The sequence below is a fragment of the Apiospora marii genome, assembly GCF_038362585.1.
Source record: "Apiospora marii strain CBS 49790 chromosome Unknown utg000004l_segment0_segment0, whole genome shotgun sequence".
In the NCBI taxonomy this organism is placed as follows: Eukaryota; Fungi; Ascomycota; class Sordariomycetes; order Amphisphaeriales; family Apiosporaceae; genus Apiospora; species Apiospora marii.
The window spans coordinates 285832-311423 of record NW_027117375.1 but is presented as its reverse complement, the minus strand read 5'-3'; the positions used below and the strand labels follow the sequence as shown (position 1 = coordinate 311423).

The 25592-nt window shown below is 55.5% G+C and overlaps 10 protein-coding genes across 10 annotated transcripts; 5 read left to right on the top strand and 5 right to left on the bottom strand.

Annotated features, from left to right (window-relative positions):
* Window positions 1-782: 782 nt before the first annotated feature.
* Window positions 783-2413, bottom strand: PG985_006034 (uncharacterized protein; the record flags this gene model as incomplete). Its single annotated transcript, XM_066825803.1, has 2 exons — window positions 783-793; window positions 919-2413. 2 exons carry the CDS (start codon window positions 2411-2413, stop codon window positions 783-785), a joined length of 1506 nt encoding a protein of 501 aa, XP_066685410.1.
* A 120-nt stretch (window positions 2414-2533) lies between these two features.
* PG985_006033 (GroES-like protein) lies at window positions 2534-3484 on the top strand (the record flags this gene model as incomplete). Its single annotated transcript, XM_066825802.1, has 2 exons — window positions 2534-2548; window positions 2801-3484. The coding sequence occupies 2 exons, from the start codon at window positions 2534-2536 to the stop codon at window positions 3482-3484; spliced, it is 699 nt and encodes a 232-aa protein (XP_066685409.1).
* Window positions 3485-3741: 257 nt separating this feature from the next.
* Window positions 3742-5055, bottom strand: PG985_006032 (uncharacterized protein; the record flags this gene model as incomplete). The annotated part of the gene is made up of 2 exons (XM_066825801.1): window positions 3742-4439; window positions 4524-5055. 2 exons carry the CDS (start codon window positions 5053-5055, stop codon window positions 3742-3744), a joined length of 1230 nt encoding a protein of 409 aa, XP_066685408.1.
* A 1064-nt stretch (window positions 5056-6119) lies between these two features.
* On the top strand, window positions 6120-8352 carry PG985_006031 (TBC1 domain family member 5; the record flags this gene model as incomplete). Its single annotated transcript, XM_066825800.1, has 4 exons — window positions 6120-6227; window positions 6394-6866; window positions 6919-7061; window positions 7118-8352. 4 exons carry the CDS (start codon window positions 6120-6122, stop codon window positions 8350-8352), a joined length of 1959 nt encoding a protein of 652 aa, XP_066685407.1.
* Window positions 8353-8738: 386 nt separating this feature from the next.
* Window positions 8739-9801, top strand: PG985_006030 (uncharacterized protein; the record flags this gene model as incomplete). The annotated part of the gene is made up of 2 exons (XM_066825799.1): window positions 8739-8900; window positions 8950-9801. 2 exons carry the CDS (start codon window positions 8739-8741, stop codon window positions 9799-9801), a joined length of 1014 nt encoding a protein of 337 aa, XP_066685406.1.
* A 577-nt stretch (window positions 9802-10378) lies between these two features.
* PG985_006029 (uncharacterized protein) lies at window positions 10379-12103 on the bottom strand (the record flags this gene model as incomplete). The annotated part of the gene is made up of 1 exon (XM_066825798.1): window positions 10379-12103. The coding sequence occupies one exon, from the start codon at window positions 12101-12103 to the stop codon at window positions 10379-10381; it is 1725 nt and encodes a 574-aa protein (XP_066685405.1).
* An 863-nt stretch (window positions 12104-12966) lies between these two features.
* On the bottom strand, window positions 12967-16092 carry PG985_006028 (uncharacterized protein; the record flags this gene model as incomplete). The annotated part of the gene is made up of 3 exons (XM_066825797.1): window positions 12967-12988; window positions 13233-15358; window positions 15979-16092. The coding sequence occupies 3 exons, from the start codon at window positions 16090-16092 to the stop codon at window positions 12967-12969; spliced, it is 2262 nt and encodes a 753-aa protein (XP_066685404.1).
* Window positions 16093-17902: 1810 nt separating this feature from the next.
* On the top strand, window positions 17903-20035 carry PG985_006027 (Vacuolar membrane amino acid uptake transporter fnx2; the record flags this gene model as incomplete). The annotated part of the gene is made up of 6 exons (XM_066825796.1): window positions 17903-18169; window positions 18252-18352; window positions 18412-18478; window positions 18545-18622; window positions 18702-19557; window positions 19665-20035. The coding sequence occupies 6 exons, from the start codon at window positions 17903-17905 to the stop codon at window positions 20033-20035; spliced, it is 1740 nt and encodes a 579-aa protein (XP_066685403.1).
* Window positions 20036-20806: 771 nt separating this feature from the next.
* Window positions 20807-21592, bottom strand: PG985_006026 (uncharacterized protein; the record flags this gene model as incomplete). Its single annotated transcript, XM_066825795.1, has 1 exon — window positions 20807-21592. The coding sequence occupies one exon, from the start codon at window positions 21590-21592 to the stop codon at window positions 20807-20809; it is 786 nt and encodes a 261-aa protein (XP_066685402.1).
* A 1951-nt stretch (window positions 21593-23543) lies between these two features.
* Window positions 23544-25254, top strand: PG985_006025 (uncharacterized protein; the record flags this gene model as incomplete). The annotated part of the gene is made up of 4 exons (XM_066825794.1): window positions 23544-23559; window positions 23618-23724; window positions 23772-23798; window positions 24274-25254. 4 exons carry the CDS (start codon window positions 23544-23546, stop codon window positions 25252-25254), a joined length of 1131 nt encoding a protein of 376 aa, XP_066685401.1.
* Between the last annotated feature and the right edge of the window lie 338 nt (window positions 25255-25592).

The following is a 25592-nucleotide window of genomic DNA, read 5'->3' as shown; positions in this document are numbered from 1 at the left end:
CGACATGAATCAGCTGGCCAAATTCTGTTGCTCGGCGCCTTGCAGGTTCTCTCGGTACCTTGACGACTGCTTTGGTGGTGGCACAGATGGGACATACAGTCTTCAGGAAGGTCTTGACCTGTTTGTCTGTGAGTGGACATCCCGTGCTCAGCTTGAGAAGTTTTCGAAGACTGGACAGGCCTATGTGTCCAAGTTTGCGGTGCCATACCCAAACGTCATGTTGCAGGTCGACCGCTGCCGCGAGAGGTCTCTCAACTCTTCCCATGGTTTCGCCAGCAACATGTAGGTGGTACAGTCCTCCCACTTGGGTGGCTTTCCCAAAGAGATACCCGTCCTCAGAGATCATGGTGATTTCGTTCTGGTTCCAAACGCCATGCACCCCGGCTTTGGTGGCTAGTTGTGACATGGAGACAAGGTTGCATTGAGCTGCTGGTGCGTACGCTACTTCCGATAGTGCAAGCGTGTTCTGCTCCCCCTGTTCTCCAATCATGGGTATTTCAGCAGTACCACCTCCGAGAATCTTCAGTGATGCTTCTGAGTTTGCGGTGTCAATGGTGTACTGGAATTCTGTGAATGTTGTGAACCACTTTTTATTGTTTGTAAGTGGTATGCTGGCTCCGCTATCGACGAGCCAGGTCTGAGAGTCAATCTGACCTCTTCTTTCTGCTGCAATCATTGCCAGAGTCCTCTTCTTCTCGCAATCTGATGCTCTGTCTAAAAATACATGTCCCATTTGCCTCCCAGAAGTCCTTCCTTCCTGCTCATCCTCCCCCTGATTCGCATCAGATCGGGGCTGTGAGAAGTCAGCGTTTGGAGCTTTTGTTGCGGGGCGGGACAGTGTACCTTGATAGAAAGCCGGATTCACGTCAAGTTTGGAGAGAGGAGTGTTAGTGAGGTGATCAACAATTCTGGTGACACCATGGCGATCGGTCACGAATGTTGCATTTCCCCAGATAGAGTCATCAGCATCATGTTCGGTATTGTTGGTGTGTGGCTGGTGGGTGGGTGTAGATGGTTCGTCCTGCTGTTTGGACGGGTTCAAGGTATCAGCAATATGGGCTGCAATCTTCAGCAATGGATCTTTGGCTGTCATGGTAGCTCCGTGACGATCGATCACGAAACTTGCTTGGCCCCAAGTGGGGTTGTAGTCTTTGGACATGTTGGTCAGTTCAATGTGCGGGGGTGAGGAGTCGGTCTTCAGGTATACTTTCTCAATGAGGCGAAGGGTTTTACCGCAGATTGGCATTCTCTGGAGTAGTTGTACCGTGAAGGCGAGTTCGGGATTGTCACCGTTCTCTACTGCGCATCTCAGTTTGTGAAGCTTGTCAGTGAGCATTTTGGACAGATCCGACATGTTGGGGACATCGTAGCAAGGGAGTTTGTTGATCAGCTGAGGTGCCCAATGAGTTGGGGGGTCTGCATCATAATCACCCGAGTGTTTGCTGGAGGCTGCCAGCAATGCCTGAGAGAAATTCTCTGGGTGGGTCAGGCTTAGAGCAGCGATACGGCGACCTCCTTCCTTGGGTGTGGTGTTGTTGGTTTCCTGTTTTAATCCCTTAGGTTTCTTCTCAGGGTACTTTGTCCAGCAATCCTCTTCATTGTGTCCTTTCGGGTTCGGACAGTCAGGGTAGGAGCATCTTCTTTCCTTCTTGTCTGTCTTCTTGTCGTCCGACTTCTTATCGTCCGGTTTTTTGGACTTGTTCTTCTTGTCGGCAGCCACTTGAGCCTCCTCTGCTCTGAGTCGTGTGCAGAAGAATTCGACATTGGGAGGATCGTTGGGAGTCCTGTCCGTGTCCCATTCCCATCTTCGTCGGAATTCGGCATAGTCTCGTCCGAGGCCCATGATCATATCAGTTACAAACTGAGTGTCGGTTTTGGTGTAGCCGGCCCGTACGAGATCGTTGCGAAGTGCCTTGTGTCGAGTAATGTAGTCAGTGGCGTTCTCACAACGCCAGATCTTGAGCTGGGTTACTTCGTTCATAAGTTGGGTCTGGGCCCGGTCGTTTGATATGCCGTACTGTGATTTCAGCTTAGCCACAGCGTCTCTAGGGGACTGCAGGAGCGTATCCTCTATCTCCCGATAGACAATGTCAGAAGTAGAGGCTTGTACGAGCAGCCGGGCAAGCTTGACCTTGGCTCTGTTGGCCTCCCATCGTTTGTACGCGAACTCCAGTTTAAACTGTGTTCTCTGTTGATCGACTTGGGGGTTGTTGTTGCGTCGCCCGTCCTGATAAACAAGACAGTCTTCCTCGGTCGGTTCCGGGAGGATGGGGGTCTCTCCGGTGAACACTCCCCAGATGTCGAGGATCTTGGCGGTTGGGTCGAAGAAGCGTCGCCAATCAAAATATGTCGAGGAATCTGTGAGTTTATGACCTCGCACGGAGGCCATTTGGTCGACTTTATGGTCGTCCATAATGGGTGTGCCTGTGACGGCTGGATGAATCTGTGATAGCTGTGATGGCTGGATGAATCTGTGGTGACTGGATGAATCTGTGATGGCTAGATGAATCTGTGATGGATGGACGTATCTGTGATGGCTGGGTTTGTGGTGAATATGTCTGTTTGCTTATCGAAGCTGTCTGTTTGCTTGTCGAAGCTGTCTGTTTACTTGTCGGGGCCTGTGACCTATCGCGATCTTCGTAAATTGTTGCAACTTTTGCGGGTGCAAGGGTTACGTCAGAGGGCTCATAACCAGATGAAGATGAATAGGAAGCCTGGTATATTCATCTTCTGCTGCGGAAAGTGCCTACCTAATATAGGCTCTATCTGCAATACTACCTAATGCTACCTAATCCTACAGCCTACAGCTGCCTACATACTCTTTATCCTACTCAACAAGGAAGAATATACCAGAGGGTTCAGCAGTCATAAACAACTGAACCGGGCGCTCGTGCATCTGCACTCCTACCCTGGCTATTTTCCCTCCCTCAAGCTCGTCTTGTCAGACCAAATCGAAGATCTCAAGGCTCTGGGCCTTGGTGAAGGGGCGGAGTCACCCTTCACCAAGCCAGACCTTCGCCCACCTGTCTCGAACGCGTGGGCGGGCGCGAGCCTATCGACCATCGAGACGTTCGTACAGGCCACCTGGGCCTTGGACGGCCATGCCCTTGACCGGACCCTGTATCTCGTCATAGACGACGAAGGGCTCAGAGACAAGACTTGTATCTTGGCGGAACGCATTCGCAGCTACGAGGAGAAACCGTCGGGGGACTTGGAGACTCGCTGGTCTGGCGTGCATGACTATAACCGCGTGCGTATGCCTTGGAACCGAGCCACGTGCATGTTCAACAACCTGGCGATTGCAAACATGGGGTTCGAGGACTTCATCGAAGACAACGATAGTGACGACAATTTGGAATTACCTACCGCGGATGGACAGGGCCGCTGGTGGACAGCAGTCGACGGGGAATCTGACATGACGGCTGAAGAGAAGCAGAATGAGGCGGAGGAGTTAGCACGGCTAGAGAAAGAGGGCCTGATCTGAGATGGCAGTTTCGTGGACACATAATCCGACAGTACTTGGTTCCCCAGGCCACTTCACGTTCAATTGCACTATCGTAACCCGCGTCCATGTTGAGCCCGTATACAGTCGGTGATGTCTATCGAGTATCTACCTATGCTCCTCTTGCTTGAACAACCCTGATGAGTCCCAGCCTTCCGGAACATGTGCAATGTGCCAATCATCAACATCTACCCCATCAGTGATAACGCCCATTTAGTCTATGGCAACTATCCCTCCTCTCACATCTTGGATACAGCTGCGAGGTATCCGCCACATACCGAATCAATCAACCGGTTGGCAATAGCCGTTTGGGGGGGCAGTCTCAAACCTCCCTCCTTGTAGGTAGAGGGAGCCGGGCCACCCAAGTCGCTGACGCCGGTCGTCAGAGCGTCCCTGACTTCTTCCATGGTGAACCACTTGGCGTCCTCCAACTCCGGGTCGTTACCCAAGTCGATCGTCTCGCCGTCGGGCGTGGCCTGGGCAATGGCGCCAATCATCAGGTTCGCCGGGTACGGCCACGGCTGCGAGCTGTGGAGGACCACCCGGCCCGCCGTCACGCCGCTCTCCTCCCACACCTCGCGGCGGACCGCCTCCTCGATCGACTCGCCAGGCTCCAGGAAGCCGGCCAGGGTGCTGTACCAGTCCGGCGGGAAACGCTTGTTCCGTCCGAGCAGGAGCTTGGTCCCGTCGGCGGACACGACGGCCACGATGATGGTCGGGTCGGTCCGCGGGAAGCAGAGGTTCGAGACGCCGTGCCGCGTCGGGCAGTCGCCTCGCTCCTTGGGAGGGTTACCCTCGGCAACCCCTGCATAGTCCGTCGGAGGGCATCTTCGCTTGTGCCCGCTGTTCACGGAAAGTGTGCGGCCCCCGCAACCGGCGCAGAAGGGGTTCCGCGCGTTCCAGTCCAGCAGGGCCCGCGCTTGTGCGTATATGGCGGCTGTGAGAAGCAGGGGGAAAATAGTCAGCCTCAAAATTTTCCCTATCGTGTCCCTCCTTCGTCCGATGCTCTCTTCTCACTCACCTTCTGGTGCAGTCAATGACATCATCCTAGCCGACTTGGAGAAGTCTAATCCCTTGGCCTTCACCGCCTCGATGACACTGTTCGCCTTTTCGGCGAGGCTGTCCTTCGGGGTCACATCAATAGCGAAGTACGGGGCACCCTTGAAGTCCTTGTACTCGAATCCCGTGGGCTTCTTCTCGTCCAGACCCAAGAACAGGATGACGGGGGAGATGATGTCCGAGTTGAAGCTCTTGACCCATTCCTCCTCCGTTTGCCGGAAGGGTTCGGCCCCGGTCAGGGGCTCGATATCCGCCTTGGTGACAAAGCCGAGGTTGGACGCGTCCTTGACCGCGGGCGACAGGTTGTTCATGGGCAGGAATGAGGCCGTGGGGTGTGAAAAGGCTGACGCCAAGAAGCCATGCTCGGCCCGCAAGAACGAAACGCGGTTCAGAGGGCTGCCAGAGAAATAGTTGGCCGTCTCGCGGCCGAACTTGCGAGACAACATCGAGTCGTCGGCGGCGAGGTTCGGCAGGTCCGGGGTCGGCGCTGTCATCGTGTTATCTCACCGATGACGTCTTTGAAGACAGACGAAAATAATTTCTAAGAAATCCAACAAAACACTTTTACTCTAAAGCGATGATGTATGCAGAGGGCAAATAGCAATAAGTAAGTTTTTTTTTTTCCCTCCCTCGGATTCAAAGCAGCGAAGACGGGACGTGGTAACTAGTGGTGTATACTATAAATGTCGCCCATTTGTAGCCAGGTCAGATTGATCCGGCATTGCATACAAGTGGACCATCACGATAACTCCGAAGGGCCCCAGATTCGGGGCACTCGGTGTTGGGATGTATCTCTCTCCTCTCTGACCCTCTCTGACCCTCTCTGGCCCTCTGCAAGCTTACCCTTGATGACAAATCGGCTATGCACTTAGCTAAGTCGATGGGACATGATTTGCCGAGGCAGCAGATCGTACCTTAGGAGGAGCTTAGCATTATCCTTATCTGCCTTGATTGATCGGGGACATACAGTCCGGGGTAAGTCGATGCGATGCACGGAAAATGCCCGCGCGTCTTGTTTTCGCCGTTCTGGATGGAGCGGTTGCAGTCAAGGTACGTCATGTGCCGGCAACAGCGCTGCCGTCTGGCTGCCATCTGCCCCGCAGTTGGCGGCTTTCCGTCCGTCCTCAGCTCGCAGTCGCAATTGGTCTAAGTTGAGTGCAAGCAGCCTCAGGCTAGATAAAGTCGATACCTTATCTGTACAGCCGCATTAGACTTCGGCGCATCAACGTCTTAAGTCATCTGCAGGTACACTTGACACAGCACTGCGACTCAGCGCAAGTATCCCGGCCCCATCACCTCGCCTCATCCGGACTTCCCTGAGGGGAGATTGGCCTCATCTCATCAGGATGCGATCTCTGGCTGAGTCGACGTGAGACTGCCCATGCATGCTGTGATTACTTACATTAGCCGAGAGTCGAATGTCTGACTGACCTGTGCACTTTTTACTTCTCAGAGAACGATGGCAAGAAACCGTGAGGCATTCTAGCCTGGCCGACTTACAACGCGCTGTCAAGTTCAATGGCCCCGGCAGCCCCTGCATCTCCGGCTGCAGATCAATATGCTGGAAAACCTTCTTGCTCGGCCATGGCTCCGATACCACCAGCTGGACCCACGCGCTTCTGGAGTCGAGAAGCACCTACGCGTCGTTGAGAGACCATTTCCTAAAGTATATCAACCATCCCGAGCACTTGGCCTCTGTCAATACTGACCCTTTGGCCGACGACCCCGATGTAAGTCATGTGACAGATAGTCTTGGACTAAGGTCACCGAACGCATACCCAGAACTATGCATGCTAATGCTTTGCTAGTCACCATGGAACACGTTGAGGCAGGACGAGGGTCTGCGGGCCGAGATCTTGCAGGATGTGCAGCGCCTACCAGATGAGCCGTTCTACCATGAAGCCCGTATACAGGCCATGATTCTGGATGTGCTCTTCATTTACTGCAAGCTGAACCCTGGCGTTGGTGGTTATCGTCAGGGGATGCACGAGCTCCTCGCGCCTATTCTCTTCGTCGTCGAACGAGACGCCATTAATCCAGCCGAGACAGCCTTTGAAGGCCAAGCAGACTTGACTATGATTGAGATGCTGGATGCTTCCTTCGCCGAGCATGACGCCTTTGCCCTGTTCTCCAGAGTCATGGACCAGGCAAAGGCATTCTACGAAGTCGCTGACGAGGCACAAGGGGGGCAGTCGAGCATCGTTGAAAAGAGCCAGTACATCCACGAAGTCTTGTTGTATAAAGTCGACCCTGACCTGTCGAATCACCTGAAGGCTATCGAGATCCTGCCTCAGATCTTCCTTATGTGGGTTAATGGCAATCCCTCCTCGACGTCGGGTTATCTAACCTCTCTCCAGCCGGTGGATCCGACTGCTCTTCAGCCGTGAATTTCCTTTTGACCAGATGCTCGTGCTTTGGGATACCCTTTTCGCCGTTGATCCATCTTTGCAGCTCATAGATCTGGTTTGTACTGCCATGATGGTCAGGATTCGCTGGGATCGTGAGTCTACCACCCCATACGTAGCAATGTTAGATGCACTAACTCGTATCATGTAGTCATCGAGGCCGACTACTCTGTCGCTCTGCAGCTCCTATTGAAGTATCCACCACCCGAGGGTCCCTATGGACCGCATACATTCATAGATGACGCGGTATATCTCAAGAACCATCTTACTCCTGCCGGAGGCTCAGCACTCATTTTGAAGTACACTGGTAAACTACCAGACTCACCCAAGGCTCCCTCACAACCCAGCACGCCAAGATCTTTAGGCTTAGGCTTGAGACAAAACGCCCTAGGATTGCGATCACCTCTCTCCCCTCAACGCTTTATCCAGCAGCAAGGTGGTGTAGAGGCCTTGTTTCAGGGTGCGGCCAAGGGCGTCCTCGAAAGGGGCGAAAAGCTCGGCATTAATCAGGCCGTGCGGGATGCCCTCGGCGAGATACGCCGCAATGTCAGCGAAGCTAAGACAACGATGAAAGCAAGCCGCGAACTTTTTGCTGAGCCTGGGCCTAACAATACAGCCATGCAAGCCGTGGCCACCATGGACCAGAGAAACAAGCATCTAGCGTCGCTGTTGGATGAGACCATCACTACGCTGAAGACATTGGCAACATCGGATTCCGATGACAAGCAGAAGCAATCAGAAGCCTTGGAAATAGCGGCCGCCAAAGTTCAGTTTGTGAAAATCTACTTGGAGGATTCGACTATAGCGCTGCCAGAGGACGAATATTTCCCTCCGGCACCAAGTCATCCCGGGCCTGAGGCCAATCCACAATCGCCAGATCCTCCAAGTGATGCGGTCGCAGCAATGGTCATCAGCGCACCCGAGATGGCTCTTGATTCCCCAACGCCCAAAGACGCCCCCCACATCCCTAGCCGCACATCTGTATCTCCCACGAAAGAAACCACGAGCAATAACGGCCATTCCGATGCTATGGACACTGACCCCCTATCTTCAACCTCTAGAGCAGCAACACCTACCCAAGCTACCGTGCTCCCGCGGCCACCGGCACCTATTCCTACGCGCTCATCTTTAGCACAATCCTCATTCTCTTGGATGCTCGAGCCAGACCAATCGGCATCCTCCAAACCAGAGGTTTTTGGGTCGCAGAAGCCAAAGAACTCACCCTCGACAGCGTCTCCCTCGGGCAACCATCGTAAGCGTCCGTCTGCCAATGCAACCCGAGAGAGAACTGCTTTCCTATTTGGCGAGGTGCCACTGGATGCCAGTGGGAACGCTGTACTTTCGGAAGATCTGTTTGGCTTGGAGCCGATACGAAAGGGGAAATAGTCTAGAGTACCCCTTTTAACCATGGCTTCGTCGTCCCAGGATTCAACGTTCTCGTACTGTGGTAAAAGCATTGTGATTGCTTGTTTTCCTTTGAAATGCCCTTCACTTATCATGCGTTTGGGCACATAGGGTAGGCAATATGATCATTGCCCGATGGCCCGGGATGGCCAGAAGAAAGGTTAAATGCGTAGCCTCCCCTGAAACCCCTAAAAAAAAAAATCAAAAGCATGTGATCTTAGTCCAGATAGCCTGGCCCCGCAGCCGAGCGATAGATGGCTACCGCGACAAACTACATTGTAGAAGCTTCCCCCCGAGCAGCACAGAAGGAGGAGACGAGGAAGGATCAATCGCCAGCGCATACACATACGGGGTCACGGGCTGCAATCATGGACACATCGCCACTATTGAAACCCGCGGCAGCCTTCCTGAGATTCCCCAATCTTCCTCCAGAACTTAGAAACAAGATATGGCTCGAGGCCCTGCCCGACTTCGACCGTGCCCTTCGGCTCGCCATCCACCACCGCACGCACTCGACCATGCACTCATGTGTTACAAGTGGGTGAGAAATTCTGTAACTGCCACATCCGTTGCCCCCAGTACACCGAGGGACAGCCAAGCCGTATTGGCGTATGTATGGCTGACGGCTTTTTTGCCTTGGCCATGGACGACGAAGAGCCGGAAGAGGATGTCGTTTCTGGGATTTCAGGGTTGCTACTCCGATCGCTGGGCTCAGCATGCCGCGAGTCTCGCGACATCGTCACCCGCGCGTACCCCGAGAGCCTCCGCGTTTGGGAGTACGGAGGCCCCCGATTCATTGCTCGTCGTAGCCCCCGCAGAAGTCGTCAGGTACGCTGCAACCCCGCCACCGACATCCTCGTTATTGCAAGCATGCCCGATTACAGCTCACTGCACCCCACCGAGGACGGCCCGGACCAGCGGCTCGGTACTAATTTCCGCGACGCCCGGATAGCTAGGCAGTTCCTCCGGCGCCCGGAAGAATTCCGTCACTTCCGGAAGGTCATCTCGTCGTTCCAACGCGTGGCGCTGGACTACGTCGGGATCCGCGCGGACGACCTGGACTTCGACAGCGACGGCGAGAACGACTACCGTGACATCCAGACCGACCTCGAAGAAGTGATCAGGACCCCCGACACCGCCATGTTGCTCTTTTGGTTCGAGTCTCTGCGCCAACTATCACTGTGGCCAAACCCCAGATGGTGGCCCGAAGTCTCGGGGGACCGAATCTGGGTGGACGACGTCCGCATGTTAAGTATGGATTATGAGTCGCTCGGTGATGACATCGATCTCCTGAACGACTATCGCCGATATGCCCGCATACAGCACCATCACGCCGCTGCGGACGAAGGCCTCCACTGGATCGCCCGTCCCAAGCCCTTGCCGTCATCGAAGATGGGATGCTACGTGCCGTCTGCTTGGCTCAAAGAGTAACCCGGATGGTACTGTCACCCGGGCTCTTGTCTCCGCCTCGATACTGGCGATGACGATAGTCACTGGACCTAGCGCGACTAGAGTATACGAAGGGGATGCCATCGGACGCTTGAACCTACTCTGCCTGCGCTACCGTTCTAGGCCGCCACGCTGCTGATCTGCTATTGAACAAAGGACTTGTGGCTGATAAACCAAGGGAACTCGGCGACAATTGTCTGCAACTGAAGATGTCATTTCTCGGATTAAGTGCTAGCACTTAGATACAGTGCCTATACTCAATATATTCCAGAATCAAGGGAACAATCCTTTCTATACACAGTAGTTCACGCTTTTGAAACACCTATATAGCCGACTCCTTCGTAGCAGATAGAAACCCCCTCAATCAGCAAAGTGCAAGACACGCTTTTCTATGACACATCCTATGGTAACCTTGAAGTACCACCACCACCACATTGTGACTGACAGATGTGATTGCTGCATACAAACCAGAGACTCTAAAAAACGACAAGGCAAGAACGTGGGTATATCTCTGGCAGGCAGGGGGGCTACCTGCCCATCGTGCTGGTTCGTTTCAATTTCATACGACCATCTTCCAAAGCGGCGCCGATCTATCCCCTGGGGCATCCTTCTCGTTGCCGAGGTTCAGCTCCTTATTCATGGCCTCGATCCAGTCGTCCTCGGCCCGGACCGCCTCGCGCACCATCTGCTCCATCAGGGCTAGTTCGGCCAGCATGTCGTCCACCATGCTCGTGCAGCCCTCGAGGATCTTGGCCAGACTCGACTTTTGGCCGCCAACCTCCCCTCCTTCTTCCGTCGTAGTTGTGGTAGTAGTAGCATTATCATCAGGGGCCGGGCCGAGATGACGCAGTATACGACGCCACTCCTCCAGCTTCCGCACGAGGCCCGGGCACTCGTCCCGCCAGCGGTTCTCCAGATCGCCAATGAAGAGCACCTCTTCGCCGCCCTTGTCGTCGCCATCATCCACGCCGCTGCCCAGCAGCGAGTTGAGATCCCCCTTGCGGCGCGCCTCCATGATACCCTGCAAGCGGCCGGCCCAGTCCTCGAACTCCTCGACGACCCGGGCGTAGCGCCCGCCGGGCTCGCCGAACCGCCAGACGCCGTTGACGACCTGGTCCAGCATCTGGACCTTCTCCTCGAGCCCGCCGACGACCTGGGTGCTAGCGCGGGCGGCGCCCCACCGCACCAGCACCGCCGCGTTGCGCGCTTCGACCCCGTCGCGCTCGCGCCCGCCCAGCGCCTGCTCGGCCCGGACCAGCTCGGCGAACCGGGCGCCCAGCTTGCGCTGCGCACTTTCGTGCCACTCGGCCGCCGTGTGCCCGGCGTCGCGGTGCAGGAGCGACAGCTGCAGCAGCTCCGTCTGCAGGCGTGCCGTTTCGGCTGAGATGGCGACATTGGAAGGAAGCTTCGAGGGCGAGGGCGGCGCCAGGAAGGTCGAGGTGAGGGGCTTAGGCGCTTGCGACTTGAGCGGCGAGAAGTGTTGCTGATTGGTGTTGAAGGCCGGGCGACTCTGGGCGGCAGCAGGTAAAGCCGTAGCTGCTGTTGCAGTGGCAGCAGATGTCGAGGCAGAGGCCCGGTGGGTCGCGCCGCGTGCCTGCAGTGTCTGGGAGCGAGTTGTCGGTTTCGTAGAGACGGTAGACGGGGCAGCATTCGAGACTCGAGAGCTTGGCGGTTTGAGGGTGGTGGCGGCGGTGAGACCGGTTGCTGTAGACTTGGCCCGCGAGTGCCCAAGCGTTTTGGATCTCGAAATCGTAGTGGATGTGGACGAGACGCCGCCAGAGCTCGATGGCCTTTGGGTCGGGGCCGCCGATTCTCTGCTGACACTTCTTATGTTTGCCGACGCGGAAGGTGCATGACGTGCCGTGGGCGTCCTCCCCAAAGGCCTCGCCGCCGCTGCTGTGTTCTCGGCCGTGGTCGGGCTCGCCCGTCTCGTCGTGGCTAGGCCATTTCTGCCGGGGAGGATGCCGGATAATGGCGGCCTGCTTGTTGTTATTGTTGTTGATGACGATGATGATGATGCTGCTGGTGCTGCAGTTGATGCCGTGGAAGACCTCGTCGGGTTTGTTGCCCGGGCTCGGGCGCTTGCAGTAGTAGAGGCAGTGGTAGTTGCGGACCGTGTCAGAGGCTTGACCTGTGGCAGGCGGCTCGGCGATGCTTTTCCGGCGTCATTGGAGGACGGGGGCGGCGCCAACTTGCTGTTTTCCTTTTGGTTCGTGCTGCCGGCACTGCTGGTGGCAGGCTTGCGGAGTGATCGAGTCCGACTCAGACCCGAGGTCGACGACATCGTGAACAGCTAGAGGCTGGTGAGGTCGACATGGAGAAAGGAAGCCGATAGATGGCGTGCCCCCAAGACCTTGAAGTGCAAATGTGGAAATCTACCTACCTAATAAGCCCAGATCAATTGATGCCAGGGCCCTTGCTGCTCTGTCGATCTGGCAGGCCCCATAGCTTGGGTGACATGTACTTTACGCGGGAGGCCGGTGTTACCCCACCGAAGTGCCGGGCCTTGAGGAGGGGCTGACAACTACTGTAAGGATGCACTAAAAGCAGCACGCTTTAGGGACCGACCGCCCTGAACGTTAGCTCTAATATAGCGGTCAACTGTAAGCGCATAGGTAGGCATCAGAGCAGAAATCCTGAGGTATTTGCAGTACGCTTGAGCCTCACAATCAGTACCGCGGATGGAGAACTAATTGATGTACATAGTTTGAATAAAATATCGATTTCTGGAATCACTAGGTACCTAGCTTATAAACGCGGCATATCAAGTATGGATGGGATGATCTAGCATTCGTAGGATACAAGGGACTCACTCTGTGGATGTAATGTGTGAAATGTAACCAGCAGGCCAACTCAGACTGCATACAGAAGCGGTAGTTGCGAACGGTACAGCTCAGACATGCAGAAGGATCCAAAGCACTGAAGTTGGAGACCTTACTGTCAATGGCTATGATATACCTGTTCCTACCTTTGGGCCTACAGAGACACGGCGTGAGCCATGACGATTCCCGACTCCGCTATGAACATCTCGTTGTCTCGCCCTCCTACCCCGAGTCCGCTCGGCATAGTATACGTCACATTCTCTAGTCACGGTTGTGTTTCATCTCTGTGAACTTTTGGCAAGAATCGCCGTGGAACTGTGTTCACTTAGCAGAGAACCCAGTCTGTTCTGGTCATGGTCAAGTTTGCTCCATTAGAATATGAAAGTAAAAAATATGGCAATGGTATCCTTTGTCCTTTGAAAAACGCCCTCGTTCATGGTACATTTTATCCCTTCCTATGCCGCCCCCGCCGCCCCCGCCGCCTGACCACCTCCTTGGATCAGGTCCAGCACCACGGCCGTGTCCTTGTGCTTCTCCAGCAGGTCCCGGCAGCGCAGGCACACCCGCACGGAGCAGGTGGTGCAGACGTACCGCGGCTCCCGGTCCTCGGCGTGGCAGGTGGCGCACGCGATGGAGTGCACCGCGTTCTTGGTGCGGATGAAGCCCTGGTGGTCGCCGAGGCACTGGAGGTGGCAAGGCCGCAGGGGCGGCGCGTTGAGGACGGGGTACTCGTCCGCGACGGGCCGGTCGTGGCGGCGGAACAGCATGATGGCGTTCGTCAGCTCCGTCTGCTGGCCGTCGGTGAGCGGCGTGGGCTCGGTAAAGGAGACCTCCTCGCCCACCATGCTGAGAGAGGGACGCGTGCGAGGCGCGGGGGCTCCATTGGGGGCGAGGAGGCGGCGACCCCCGAGAGTAGAAGCGGTGGGCGAGGCCTCGTCTAGGCTCGAGTTGGACTTCTGGCTCGCGAGCGCTTGGGGCTGCTGCTGCTGCTGCTGCTCGAGTTGCTCGTGCGATCGCTGGTGTATAGGAGACTTCATCGACTGTTGCTCGTTGGAACGAGACATGTCACCTCGTTGGCGTGGCATGGACTGTCCATCGCGGGGCATTTGGGGCTGGCTGGGCTGGTCTCGGCCATCAGAGTTTTGCGCAGTGCTCGGATGTCCGGTGGCCGCCTGGGAGGCTCCTTGCTGGCCACGTTGGGACGAAGGGTGAACCTCGGGCGATGACAGGGGTGACACGAAATCCTGGCTCCTCTTCTCTACAACTGCCCCTTTCTGCATGTTTCCATCACGCGCAGGTGCAATACTCGGGCTTGAGCCGGCGGCCGGGCCGGGTGTGGGCGCCTTATTCTCTTCCTGCTTAGGTGACCCGGAGCCGCTTCCCCACTTGGCGACAGCCCTCACAGAAGCTGCGAGTTTCTTCATCTCTTCTTCTTTGTCAAGGTCCTTGGATGCGGGTGCTTTGGTTGGAGGCGGTGGGGCTGGGCGGATATTGCGTCCGGGCAGGCCTGACGATGACTTGAGAGGCAAGGGTGATTCAGTCTTAGAAGGCACAGGTGGCCCGTTGAGCGGTTGTGAAGTTAACGAGGTTGTACCGGTCGATCCGTGACTAACGGTCAGGGTGAGGTCTGGGACCTTTATGCTGGCATCTGATTTGGATGCTCGGCGTTGCCACAGTGGCTGGGTACCGTTGGCCGGTGCGGACGGGGATGACGATGCGGCTTCCGGGTCGTGGGGCGTTGTCAATGGAGGGGTCGCACGTGCGTTGGCGGGCGCCGGCGTGGCTGGCGATATTGTCTCCAATTTGCTAGATCTTGGCGGCGGAGAGGCAGTCTCAGGAGTCGCAGGTGCAGTCAACGGTGAGGTATTGCGCAGATTTGCGGGGGCCGGTGTGGTTGACGATGATACAGTTTCCCCATTTATAGCTTTTGCAGACCGAGGGGTCGCCGGCAGCCCGCCCCGGGGGTTGGCCGGTAGCCCCAGAGTAGGGCTACCCGCTCTCTTTGTGTCCTTGGCCGGGACAGGCGGCCCTGATTGTTGCTGCCCATTTTCCGTTTGGCTGTTGGCGTTGGGGAGCTCGTCTGCATGGGGGTTTCCCGAATAGTCGCCCAGAGTCTCAAAGAGCTTGGCCCTAGGATCAACCGCATCACGTTCAGGTGAGAGAGACGGTTCACTGTCCTTTGTTGCGATACTGCCCTGGGACGACCTGTGCGCAGAGTCCTGTGAGATGTTGGATGCGCTGGAGTATGCAGACAGTATACTCGAGATGGACGACATGCGTTTCAGTTTCCTGGGAGTAGACGCATCCTTCCCCTGCGGCGCAAGCTCCGGCGCTGCTACTGATGCCGTTGCGGATACTGCTGCCGGCGGCTGGCCAACGGCCTTCCTGGGAATGGCGTTCATCTTCTTGGGGGTAGTTGGAAGTTCCTTCTGCAGAGGCGGAAGCGCCGGCAATGGAGGGGTGACGACCTGTGTCAGGTTGAGCCGGGCACCAACACTGCTCTTTCGGGGAGGGAAAGCTGCTGTGGGTGAAGGGATATGCGATAACGACGGTGGCTTGCGAGGGATTTTGAAGGGGCCTGGCGGTGGTGGTGGTGGTGGTGGTGGTGGTGATGCTGTGTTTGATATATTTAAGCCGGCGTCGGGCAGACCGGGGGGGAGGGGCTGGCAGTGCTTTGGAGAAGCGAGAGCGCCCCGTTCTAGGGGTCTGGAGCGAAGCTGTATCCATTATAGAGCGTTCGTCTGAAGTAGACAGGCATGAAGGAGGCGAAGTTGGTTGCGTAGTTCCCAGTCCGGCCCTTAGATGTTCATGCTGATCCTGCAATGTCTTCTCCGCAGGAAGGAAGATAGATGGCGAGGATAGGCTCATAGGTAGCACAGGTCCCGCTGTAAAGAATAAATAAAGTAGCCGGTGTGTTGGATGTTCACGTCCTCATACACCCGCGGCCGCCAGAACCCTGCTTGCCACGGCCCAGAAGTGTCCAGCTTTTCCTTTGGAGGGAGCCCGTTCTGCGCGGGCTAATGCAGGTACCGGTGACGACTGGGCAGAACTGGATCGTTAAGTGGGAGGAGTGGTGGAGAATCGTGCTCACTGCAACAGGGATCCGGAGCCCTGCGAGATATGCGAATACACGTACAAGGTGAATAGTTCCCGGGTCCGTCATCAGAAGCAATTCCGGGCCAGTCAAAGCTCCCACCCCCTAGACGATCTGAAACAACCCTAGAATATCTCGAGAGACGCGACCGACGGCAAAGTTTAAATTGAGCCTGACAGGGAGAGAGTCGCGTCAAGCCAGGACTACATGTAGTATGCGGAGAATATACAGGTACTGTCATACGTCCACCTCCGAGTCATGTAGAATGTTTGATATATTGTTCTTCTTCCCCTTGTGGTTTTGTATGCAGAAGTTTTCGTAAATATACCCTCTCAGAGTTTGCAGATATTTTCGCATTGTAACGGGAAGGAGATGGATCTTATTATTATCAGTCTTTCCAGGCTGCTGGAATGAGACAACAACAATAACGGTCGTCGGCAAGGAGGGGGTGAGAAGGGGGCGCCAGCCACACCCAGGGTCTGTAGTTGTGTCGGCCAGTAGGCGTCTGAGTAGGCCTGCTTCAAGGCTTTCTGGCCCTGCTAGCGTAGGGCCGAGAAGGGGGCAATTGCGATTGCACGTTGACAGGGGGCGGCCAATGTGACAATGCATCGTCACTTTTGACGAGCTGGCACGCTTGGCTGGTTTGCTCTGAAGCGAAGATGCTGGGGATCATCAGACCCTGCCCGCCAATGGCTGGCCCACGACTGCCAAGATTCTGTAAGCTGTCGCGGCTCGACTAGACGGAGTGCGCGTTCCAAACTCCAACCAGGACCCTGTCCCCGCCTATTTTTGTCAATCCATATGTCAAGCTTGTCCAGCCTCGATGATGCAGGCAGACCCGGGCGGCCTGGCCTACTGGCCTGGCTCCCTGGGAAGCAGCCCTGGGTGCTAAGCAACATGGCGATATGTAGTAAGCCAAAGCCCACTGGGTCCGATGCGAAACCTGGCCAGTTGTGGGCTATATCATGCAATCAACGTTTTCCGCTCCACCTGGGGCTCTACGAAAAGGTATGTGGTTGCGAATTCCGAGCCGGGCGTTGGCTAGTGTATGAACCGTTGTTTCGTTCTGATCACTCTTTTCTCTCATGGAACGCCGCGAAGCTTCTTGGAAGCTTTCTAGTTCCCATGATGGGAATCTATACTCTGTTCTCTTGCCCTTTTCCTTTTCCCATTCTTTCTTCTTGATACAAAAGTACATATACGATATACCACTCCAGTTGGTACGATCCCGCAATCGGTGGGGAAGCGGGAGACGCACTGGCAATGGGAGCTGGCGTGCTTACCAATGCGACGAACCGGCACGATCGGAAATCACCATGTGGGCATCGACGCATGCAGGCAGTGCTACGTACATGTGATACCTATAGGTACTGGTCAAATTTGGCTCCAACTCCGATCGAGCGCCTCAGTCATATACTGGCCGGCGTGTGCTACCTAAGATGTAGCCAGTAAATGAACAGGCCGTGGTCATCGGACGTTCAGACATGTACACAATTAATGAATTTGGAATTTCTAAATGCAATATACACATACACAAAGTTCAGTTGACAAGCCCTGTAATGAGCCAGGATGTACATATTTGGCTTTGTTTTCTTCTTCTTCTTCGGATGGAACGGGACGAGGACAGGGATAGATAGGATGGAAAAGTTGGGCAGTCTGCACTTTTGCACACAATGCGACTGGCCCGTATACCGTCCGTCCAATCATCGAAGAGGCTCCGCCAGAGGTGAGTCTCACCCAGCAGAAAAGTATAGTCGTCTCACCTTGGACCGATATTGCGAGCGAATACAGCTTCGTATACCTCTGTGTTAAAAGACGGTGAGGTATAGGTATGTATATTTAGGAACTATAGCAACCACAGCATGATTGACTGCACTGGCAAGGTTCCCGTCGGCGGCTGGCCCGCGTGCAGCCGTTATCAATGATGCGCGCTGTGGCGGGGAAACATATCGATGCTACACCCGGCGTCGGACCTGTGCGACTTGGCCCGAAATCGCTCATATGCCCCCAAGGGATGAAATCTCTCGAGGGGTGAGGATCTCGCCAATTGCCACGAAGAGCACGTAGCAGCCGGCCAGTAGTACCTGCCTAGTATTTGCCATCGACACCGTCCGACCTGCTTGTTGGTTCGCATCCTGTAGTAGCGTCACATACCGGAAAACACATTATGGCGGTTGAAGAAGAGGTTGTTTCACGGGGTGTCACCGACACAGCGTCCGAGACCGCGCCGTTGCTAGGCCCCGCCGCTCCTCCTGAGCAGGGCGATGCGACACCAGCAGCCTGCGTCTCCAAAACCAACGGCAGCCATGGCACCTTTAGCCGCGATACTGCGGACCCGGCGCCGACCAACGGCGGCGATGCCAATGGCATCCGTGACGACGAGCCGAAGATCAAAGTGAACATGGCCCAGCTGCTTCCGGCCCTGGCGATTGGCGTAAGTTGACGATCGGACTGCAGTCCAAATATTACCAACACAGGGGAAAGAAACCTAACCCAAGACCAATGAATACTGTTAGTTGTTTCTTGTGGCCATGGACCAAACCCTTACAATTGCGACGTACGGCAAGATGGGCAGTGACTTGAATGCTTTGAACAATACAAGCTGGATCGCAACCTCGTAAGTGCAATAAACGATGGAAAGGGGTGTTCGGGGCGAGATACTGACCCGTGAGACAGGTATTTCCTCACTCTCACCACGTTCCAGCCCCTTTACGGCCGTCTAAGTGACATCTTCGGCCGAAAGGTGATCAATACCCTGACCCCTTTTATACGTGATTTCAGACCTTGTGCTCACCATTGAAACTTACAGGAATGCCTACTCTTCGCTTACTCAGTCTTCGGGATTGGCTGTCTGGGCTGCGGCCTCGCTCAAGATATAGTGCAACTAGTAAGTCGGCGCTGGCCTGCTCTATGTGCTGTGCATAACATAAAGGCCAAGATCAAGTAGCTGACCGAGTGCGCTGCAGTGCATCGCCCGCGGGGTGGCGGGTATGGGCGGCGGCGGCATGAACGCCGTCGTGTCGATCCTAGTGACCGACCTAGTGTCGCTGCGGGATCGCGGCATGTGGCAAGGCTACATCAATATCGTCTTCGGGGCGGGCATCGCCTCGGGTGGCCCCATCGGCGGGCTCCTGGCCGACTCGATCGGCTGGCGCTCGGCCTTCGCGGGCCAGTTCCCCATCGCGATCCTGGCGTGGGCCGCCGTGTTCACCGTGCTGCCGTCGCGGCCCGCGCCGGACGAGGCGGACGAGGCGAGCCAGCACTGGCGGCAGAAGCTCCGGCGCATTGACTTCCTGGGCGCCTTCGCCCTGTCTGCCGCCGCCTTCGTCCTGCTCTTCGGCCTCGACAACGGCGCCAACGAGGGGTGGGGCCGGCCCGTCACCGTGGTGCCGCTCGCGCTGACGCCCGTCCTCTTCGCCGTCTTCGTCCTGATCGAGGTCAAGGTCGCGACGGACCCTTTCGCGCCCGGCCATGTCATCCTGCACCCGCCGCTGCTGGCCGCGTACGGGTCCAACTTCTTCGGCGTCGCGGCCCAGATGGGCGTCTTCTTCTTCATCGCCATGTTCTACCAGGCGGCCATGGCCCTCACGGCCACGCAGTCCGGCCTCATGTTCGTCCCCAGCACCGTGCTGGGGCTGGTGGGCTCGCTCGGCGGCGGGCTCGTGATGAGGAAGACGGGCAAGTACTATGGGCTGACGCTCACGGGGTTCACCATCCTGCTTCTCAGTATCATACCCTTGGTCCTTTTCGTGGGTACTCCGACCAAATCCGTGGTCGGCGTCGTTATCGGCATGGCGTTCATGATGTTGGGAGCAAGTATTTGTGAGTTGTTCTCAGCCCTCTCCTTTTTCTCCAAGACGCTCGCCAAAGAGATAGAGTAACGACATGTATGTCTGTCCATACTAACAAGAATCCTTCCCGCGCCGCAGCCATCACCACGACCCTCATCGCCATCATCGCCAACTGCGCCCCCGAGGACATGGCCATGGCCGTGGCCTGCTCCTACCTCTTCCGCTCGCTCGGCACCACCCTCGGCATCAGCCTGTCGACGGCGGTGCTGCAGCAGGTCCTGCGCACGGAGCTGGCGGCACGGCTGCGCGATGGCGGCCGCGCCGCCGAGATCGAGGCCCACGTGCGCCAGAGCCTCGACTACATCTGGACCCTGCCACCCCCCGTCGCCACGACCGTCCGCGACTGCTACGCCGTAGCGACCGCGTGGGCGTTCCTGCCTATCGCCCTGCTGGCGTGCCTGTGCCTCGTCTCTACCTCTTTTATTCGCGAGAAGAAACTGGACCGGTGAGGGCAGAAGTAAATCTGCCAGTCCCGTGGAAAAGGGAACCGCCGTGCCGTGCATTATGGTTATCGTGCAGCGTTACTTCTTGTTGTTATTCTAAAGGGGCGGCTTCTATTCGGCCTCCCGCCATCGAAGTATATCTCTATTGAACACTTGTGGTTTTAGAGCTACATGTAGAATCGCCGACCTATATTAGTCGATACGATGCATCATGTCATTCAAATAAAAGGGGAGCCCCTCCAGCATCTCACATCAGAAAAAAGCAACCGGGTTTTGTCGACCGCTGCGATGCTCATTTCAGTGCGTTCCACTTGCGGCACCATACAATGGGCTGAAGCTTTCTTTTATTTCTATCATAATCTCATAAGGCCATGCCAACGTCTCCGTAGATGCTAAGTAAAACCAATCAGTTCAGGCCATTGCCGAATGCGTCCTGATTTGCCGTCTAAAGTAAAGATCACAGTCCCCTGTGATCTTCGACCGAGGAAAACCAAAAGAAAGTCTAGGATCCATGAACCGGGGGGTGTGAAAGCCAACTATCGCGAGCAACACTATGAAGCTCGAGCTTAGTCAACCCAGAGCAATTCCAACAGTGAGATTTTGCTCCGATGCAGGTGCGTCGACCTCGACACGGGTATCTGCACTACCCCCCAGAGGATGTATCCCGTCAACGACCGAATGGAACCGCCGTGATGCTGATATGCAACAATAAGAAGCACCATTTGCCAAGACGCGGCGAGTGTTCTGTAACACAAACTAGAGAGCGCTTCGATGGATTCACATGAATCCACGTCGAGGGTAGCTGACGCCCTCTACGGCCGGGTTGTCGACGAACCAGCTGCAGCGCTCTCCGGTGGCCTCGTTTACCAATGCGCAGGGCAGACCGTTGCCTTGCTCAAAAATCTCCTTCATGACTTCCTTCTTGCCGCCACCCGTGGCGACGAATGCGACCTTTACCGAGTGTGTGACAACTGGCAGCGTCAGGGTAATTCGCTTCGGCGGCGGCTTAGGCGAGTCCTCAATTGGCGCGACCCAGGCGCTCGTCTCACGGAGAAGCGGGTGGCCGGGGAACAGGCTGCATGTGTGGCCGTCGGGTCCGCTGCCCAGGAGGAGCAGGTCGAAGATGGGCAGCTTGACCGAGTCGCGGCTCGCGAAGGAGCGGACGAGCAGCTGCTCATACTGGTCGGCCAACTCCTGAGTGTCGTTCAGGTGCTCCGTATCGATAGGATGGACGGTAGGTTGGCCCAGGTTGGCGGGGATCTTGTCGAGCAGTTCCTTCTTTAGTAAACAGTAGTTGCTGTCTTCGTGATCCAGCGGCACGGCGCGCTCGTCGGCGAAAAAGATCTCCCACTTGTCGAATTGGACTTTGTCTTCGTCGGAGGTGGCGGGTGCTAGCAGGGCCTTGGCGAGCACCTTGGGCAGGGAGCCACCGGAAACACCAACCTTGAAGGCACCGTGGCGAGTCAAGCCGGCGTTCTGGCAGGATATGACATAAGAGCGCAGGGCTGGTGCCAGCTCGTCCAGGCCGGGGAAAGCGAATAGGCTGGGTTGTTTGCCGGGCATGGTGCTGGGTGTGAGGTGGGTGTGTATGTTGAGCGCAGTGATGGTGGGCGTAGGTGGGCAGGTAAGTTTGACGATGGGCGGTAGGTAGATGGTTTATTTATTTTTGCCTTTGGTCTTTCGTGGGCGGGCGGGAATTTTAAGGGACAGGAAGCTCCACCAATGCGAGTAGTGGGCAGCCAGGTATGCGCAGACTTTTTGCAAGTATCGTGGGACCTCTTTAAACAAGTCCAGGTTCTGGGTGCTGGGCTGTGACAAGGAGAATAGGCAGAGAGTAATGGAGTCTCGATCGGCCGTTTGAGCTGGGGAGATATTGCCTGGCGGTGGTGACGATGGTGGGGTGAGCGGTAATAATTTGGAGCTATCTTCCTTGCGACACTGCAAGACCCACGACGGCGATTATCGATAACGGCGGGCGGGATACAGCGACAGGAGAGATTGTTGATTGATCAGATCGAGTCGGGTGTTACTCTACCTAATGCCGTACCGTACGTAGATTAGGAGGCATGTACTTGCATACCTACTTAACGTGTGTCAGTCAGCACAGCACATACAAGCTCCCTGCATGTATGGTATGGTATGGCGTGTACGGAGTACCCTGTAAGCTGTCCGGGGCAGGCCGTCGCACCACACGCGCGATACAGCCGAAGTAGCAAGACAGACAACAGAGTCGATGCAATCGGTGTCGGTGGGGCCAGGGCCTGTGTAATCAGCAGAATGACGATTGTGATGGTATGGCGGTCGAGGCGATATCAATGAAGCGTGGGCGGGCTTAAGCTGTCTGTTGGAAGTAAGTCAAAAGTACATATCACATTAGCTACGCGAACGGGTCACCGAGTGGACCATGCAGAAGAACTGACTGGAGGCGGGAGGCGGACTTTGAAGTTCAAATATCCTTGCCCACCTTGGTCCGGTTCCCGGCTTTTTTGAAACTATCTGCATGGACAGATACTTACTTGCATATGCACATGGGCTGGCTTGAGGAGCCCGCGATGGAAGAAGGCACATTGAAGGACGGACTCGGTGAATTTGTAGTACCTAGTCGGTAGGTTTGATGAGTAACCGGCCGCAATACACCCATTCGCCTAGAATCGTACGAAGTCGAAACATTGGGATCATACCTACCTGCTAAAAATGGCATATTACCTCATACTGGGCTAGGTGGCTACACGTAGTTTTAAGCTTCAACAGTTCGACTGCGCCCTTGGCCGAATCGGGCCATGCTCCACGTTCCTTTGTCCTCCTTCATTATGTGAACGTTTGCCAATGATACAAATTTTCCAGCTCTGGTAGAGATTCAAGCTCCAAATTACTCGTGCAAGACTTCGGTAGATTATACCGTAATGAGTCCCCAAAACAATAGCTAGAAGTCCTCAGCATCAGGAGACTCAAGATTACATACGGTCTCTGTCCGTCCGTCGAGCGCGGGCGTGGGGGACACTGCATGCAACCCACCCAACCCCCCTTCGGTCGTTGGTTGCTGGCGGCGAGGAATTTGTCGGAGCATTCTAAGCTGCAGGGTCCAGCCGTGGACCTCCGCAGAGTTCACGTCATTAGCCATTCTGTAGGCGTGGAAGAGAATGGCGATGGAAACCAATCGAATTCAGTTTCAAGGTTTACTAGATGATCCTGCTTCTAGAAACAACTCTAATGTAATGAGATTATCACACCCTGTTAGCGGACCGAATCATCCCCAATGGTGAATTTCATATGCCTCGAATTGCTTCAGGAACCCAGGTCCGGAGATTGGAGAACGAAAGAGGGAGGCAACAAAACAGCACACGGGGCTATTCCGTCATTTTCCTGCTTATCTCTGCCACTACTTCGGACCGCGAGCCGGCTGCTACCGAAGCTTCCCGCCAAGCCCGCTCAAACTGCTCACTCCGTCCCGTCGATCTCTAGTAATAGCTTGGGTGATGGCGGCAGCGGCGGTGTGCCTTCTGGTGTGCCCATGATGGAGCCTTCCACATGTTTCTGAGATGGATTTGTTTAGGTAGCATCCTACGATTAGTGCCTAGTGCCCGACAGGGCTAATGTCCGACCCGACTATTATTCTAGCACCTGAGGAGTACGAACTCCGGCCTAGATGCGCCATCGCATACTCCAGACCAGTGTCTGGTGCTTTAGCGGTCTCCGTCAGAATATAGATATCACACATAACCTCACTTCTTTTTCTGTATAGAAACTCCCCTATAGAGATAGTCAGCGTGTACGTATGCCTGAAGTTCCATTCTTGGAGAAAACACGAGCTGTTAAACCAGTGCCAGGACCTTGAGCACTTAGGGAAGGTGCAGAAGAAGTACTTAGGTACATGCACCAGGTCAAAACTGATCCCAACGCACCTAAGGTAGGAGCACAGTGAAAGCAACGTGATGGGAAGCCCTGAGCCCTGTGTACCTAGGTAGTGAGGTTCACTATTTTACTTGCAGTTCACGCACTTTTCGTGGATGAGCCAATCCGCCTTCGGCCTTGAACTACCAAAATCAGGCGAATGTGGCTATTAATCTTTGCTGCTGCACTTTTTTTTTTTTTTTTTTTAGCAGTCTACGTCCACTTCTCAGCAAGATCACTTAACCAACTGGGGTGAACCACCTCCTCCATCACCACCCAAGGCTAGTCTGAGCAGGATGGGGAAGCGAAAGCGAGGATCTACCAAGGGCGCAGAAAGGCGTGCAGTTTCCTAGGATGGAGCTGCGACCAAGAAGCGATCAAATAAACCCAACACGCGAGAGCGGCCGAAGAAGCGGTTGAAGAAGCAACCAAAGCACGACGTGGCGAGCGACAATGAAGAGCAAGCCAAGGCGTCCCGGGGCAGCTCAAGCCCGGACTATGGCAACCTAAAGCGGACGATGCAAGACCTAATCAGCAGAGGAGATAAACTGAGAAGCGTCCTCCCTCCCGACAGCAGTGATTCAAAAAAGCAGAGGCACTGGGAGAAGCGATGTCGGAAGCACCTGCACTTGTTGGACGAGCATCTTGAAGGAGCGAATCACGCAATTCCAAGCAAGTCACTCCGAGTAGATTCCAGGTCCCTGCAGGCCTTTCTTTCGGTAGCCCAGTCTTATCTCCAGGATCTGGAGCGAATTCAAGATGCCTCGGCAACCGAACCTGAAGCTAGCACAACTTCGGGCTCGGAATCAACAGATGTCTCCGACTCTGGGCAGGACAGCGGAAATGACTCTTCACATCCGTCCACGTCGGTGCTTAAGAAGCAGCCATCGACCCCCGCCGAGGAAGCAGTCCAAGAAAAATGGCTAAGCCTCGCGCGCAGATCTTCTTTCACAGCACCGACGACATCTCCTGTTCCCATCCTGCCACCGAGAACCAATGAACCAGAACTCGGCCGTGGGCGCACATGCATCAGAGCCCCAGGTCCTGTCGCACCTCTGTCCTTTACGAGCTACGCCCCGCGTCCTTCTACACCCAAAGGCGCCGAGGGACATAATGATACTCCTCAGAAGGAAGATGATCCCCAGCCAGCAAGTTCGGGAATGAAAAGGAAGCGGCGTCGCTACCCCAAGTGGATTGGGAAATCCACAACCCCCATCCCGCCTCCGATCTTACCTCCGTCCAGCATCCAAAAGATGCAGAGGGGAGACAATGGTGCTGTCCCTGAGCCCTCGACGCCCTCTTCACCCATCCAGCCAACTGGCCTAGAGAAGTAGACCCGATCCTAGGGCTGTCTTCATTTGAGGCTCGGTGGACGATCCTATGGGCATTTGTCTGTCATGGAAAGGGCATTTTGGGGGGCATGGAAGAAGCAGGAAGTGATTGGGCTCGCCCGCAAGAAATCATTTGCACCGTGGCACTTTGAGTATCGCTCCTGAATGGGTGACATCCAAGGTTAATGCGTTTTGTTGTAGTGTAGTGGTTGTCGACACTTTAGCATAGTCGGGGTTCGCCGCGATAATCTGGCACCCTGGCCACTCGAGAGATCATTTTCGAATGAATCAGAATCGCGCTCCATTAGACTTCCGGGCAGTTCAATTGCTGTGATACCCAT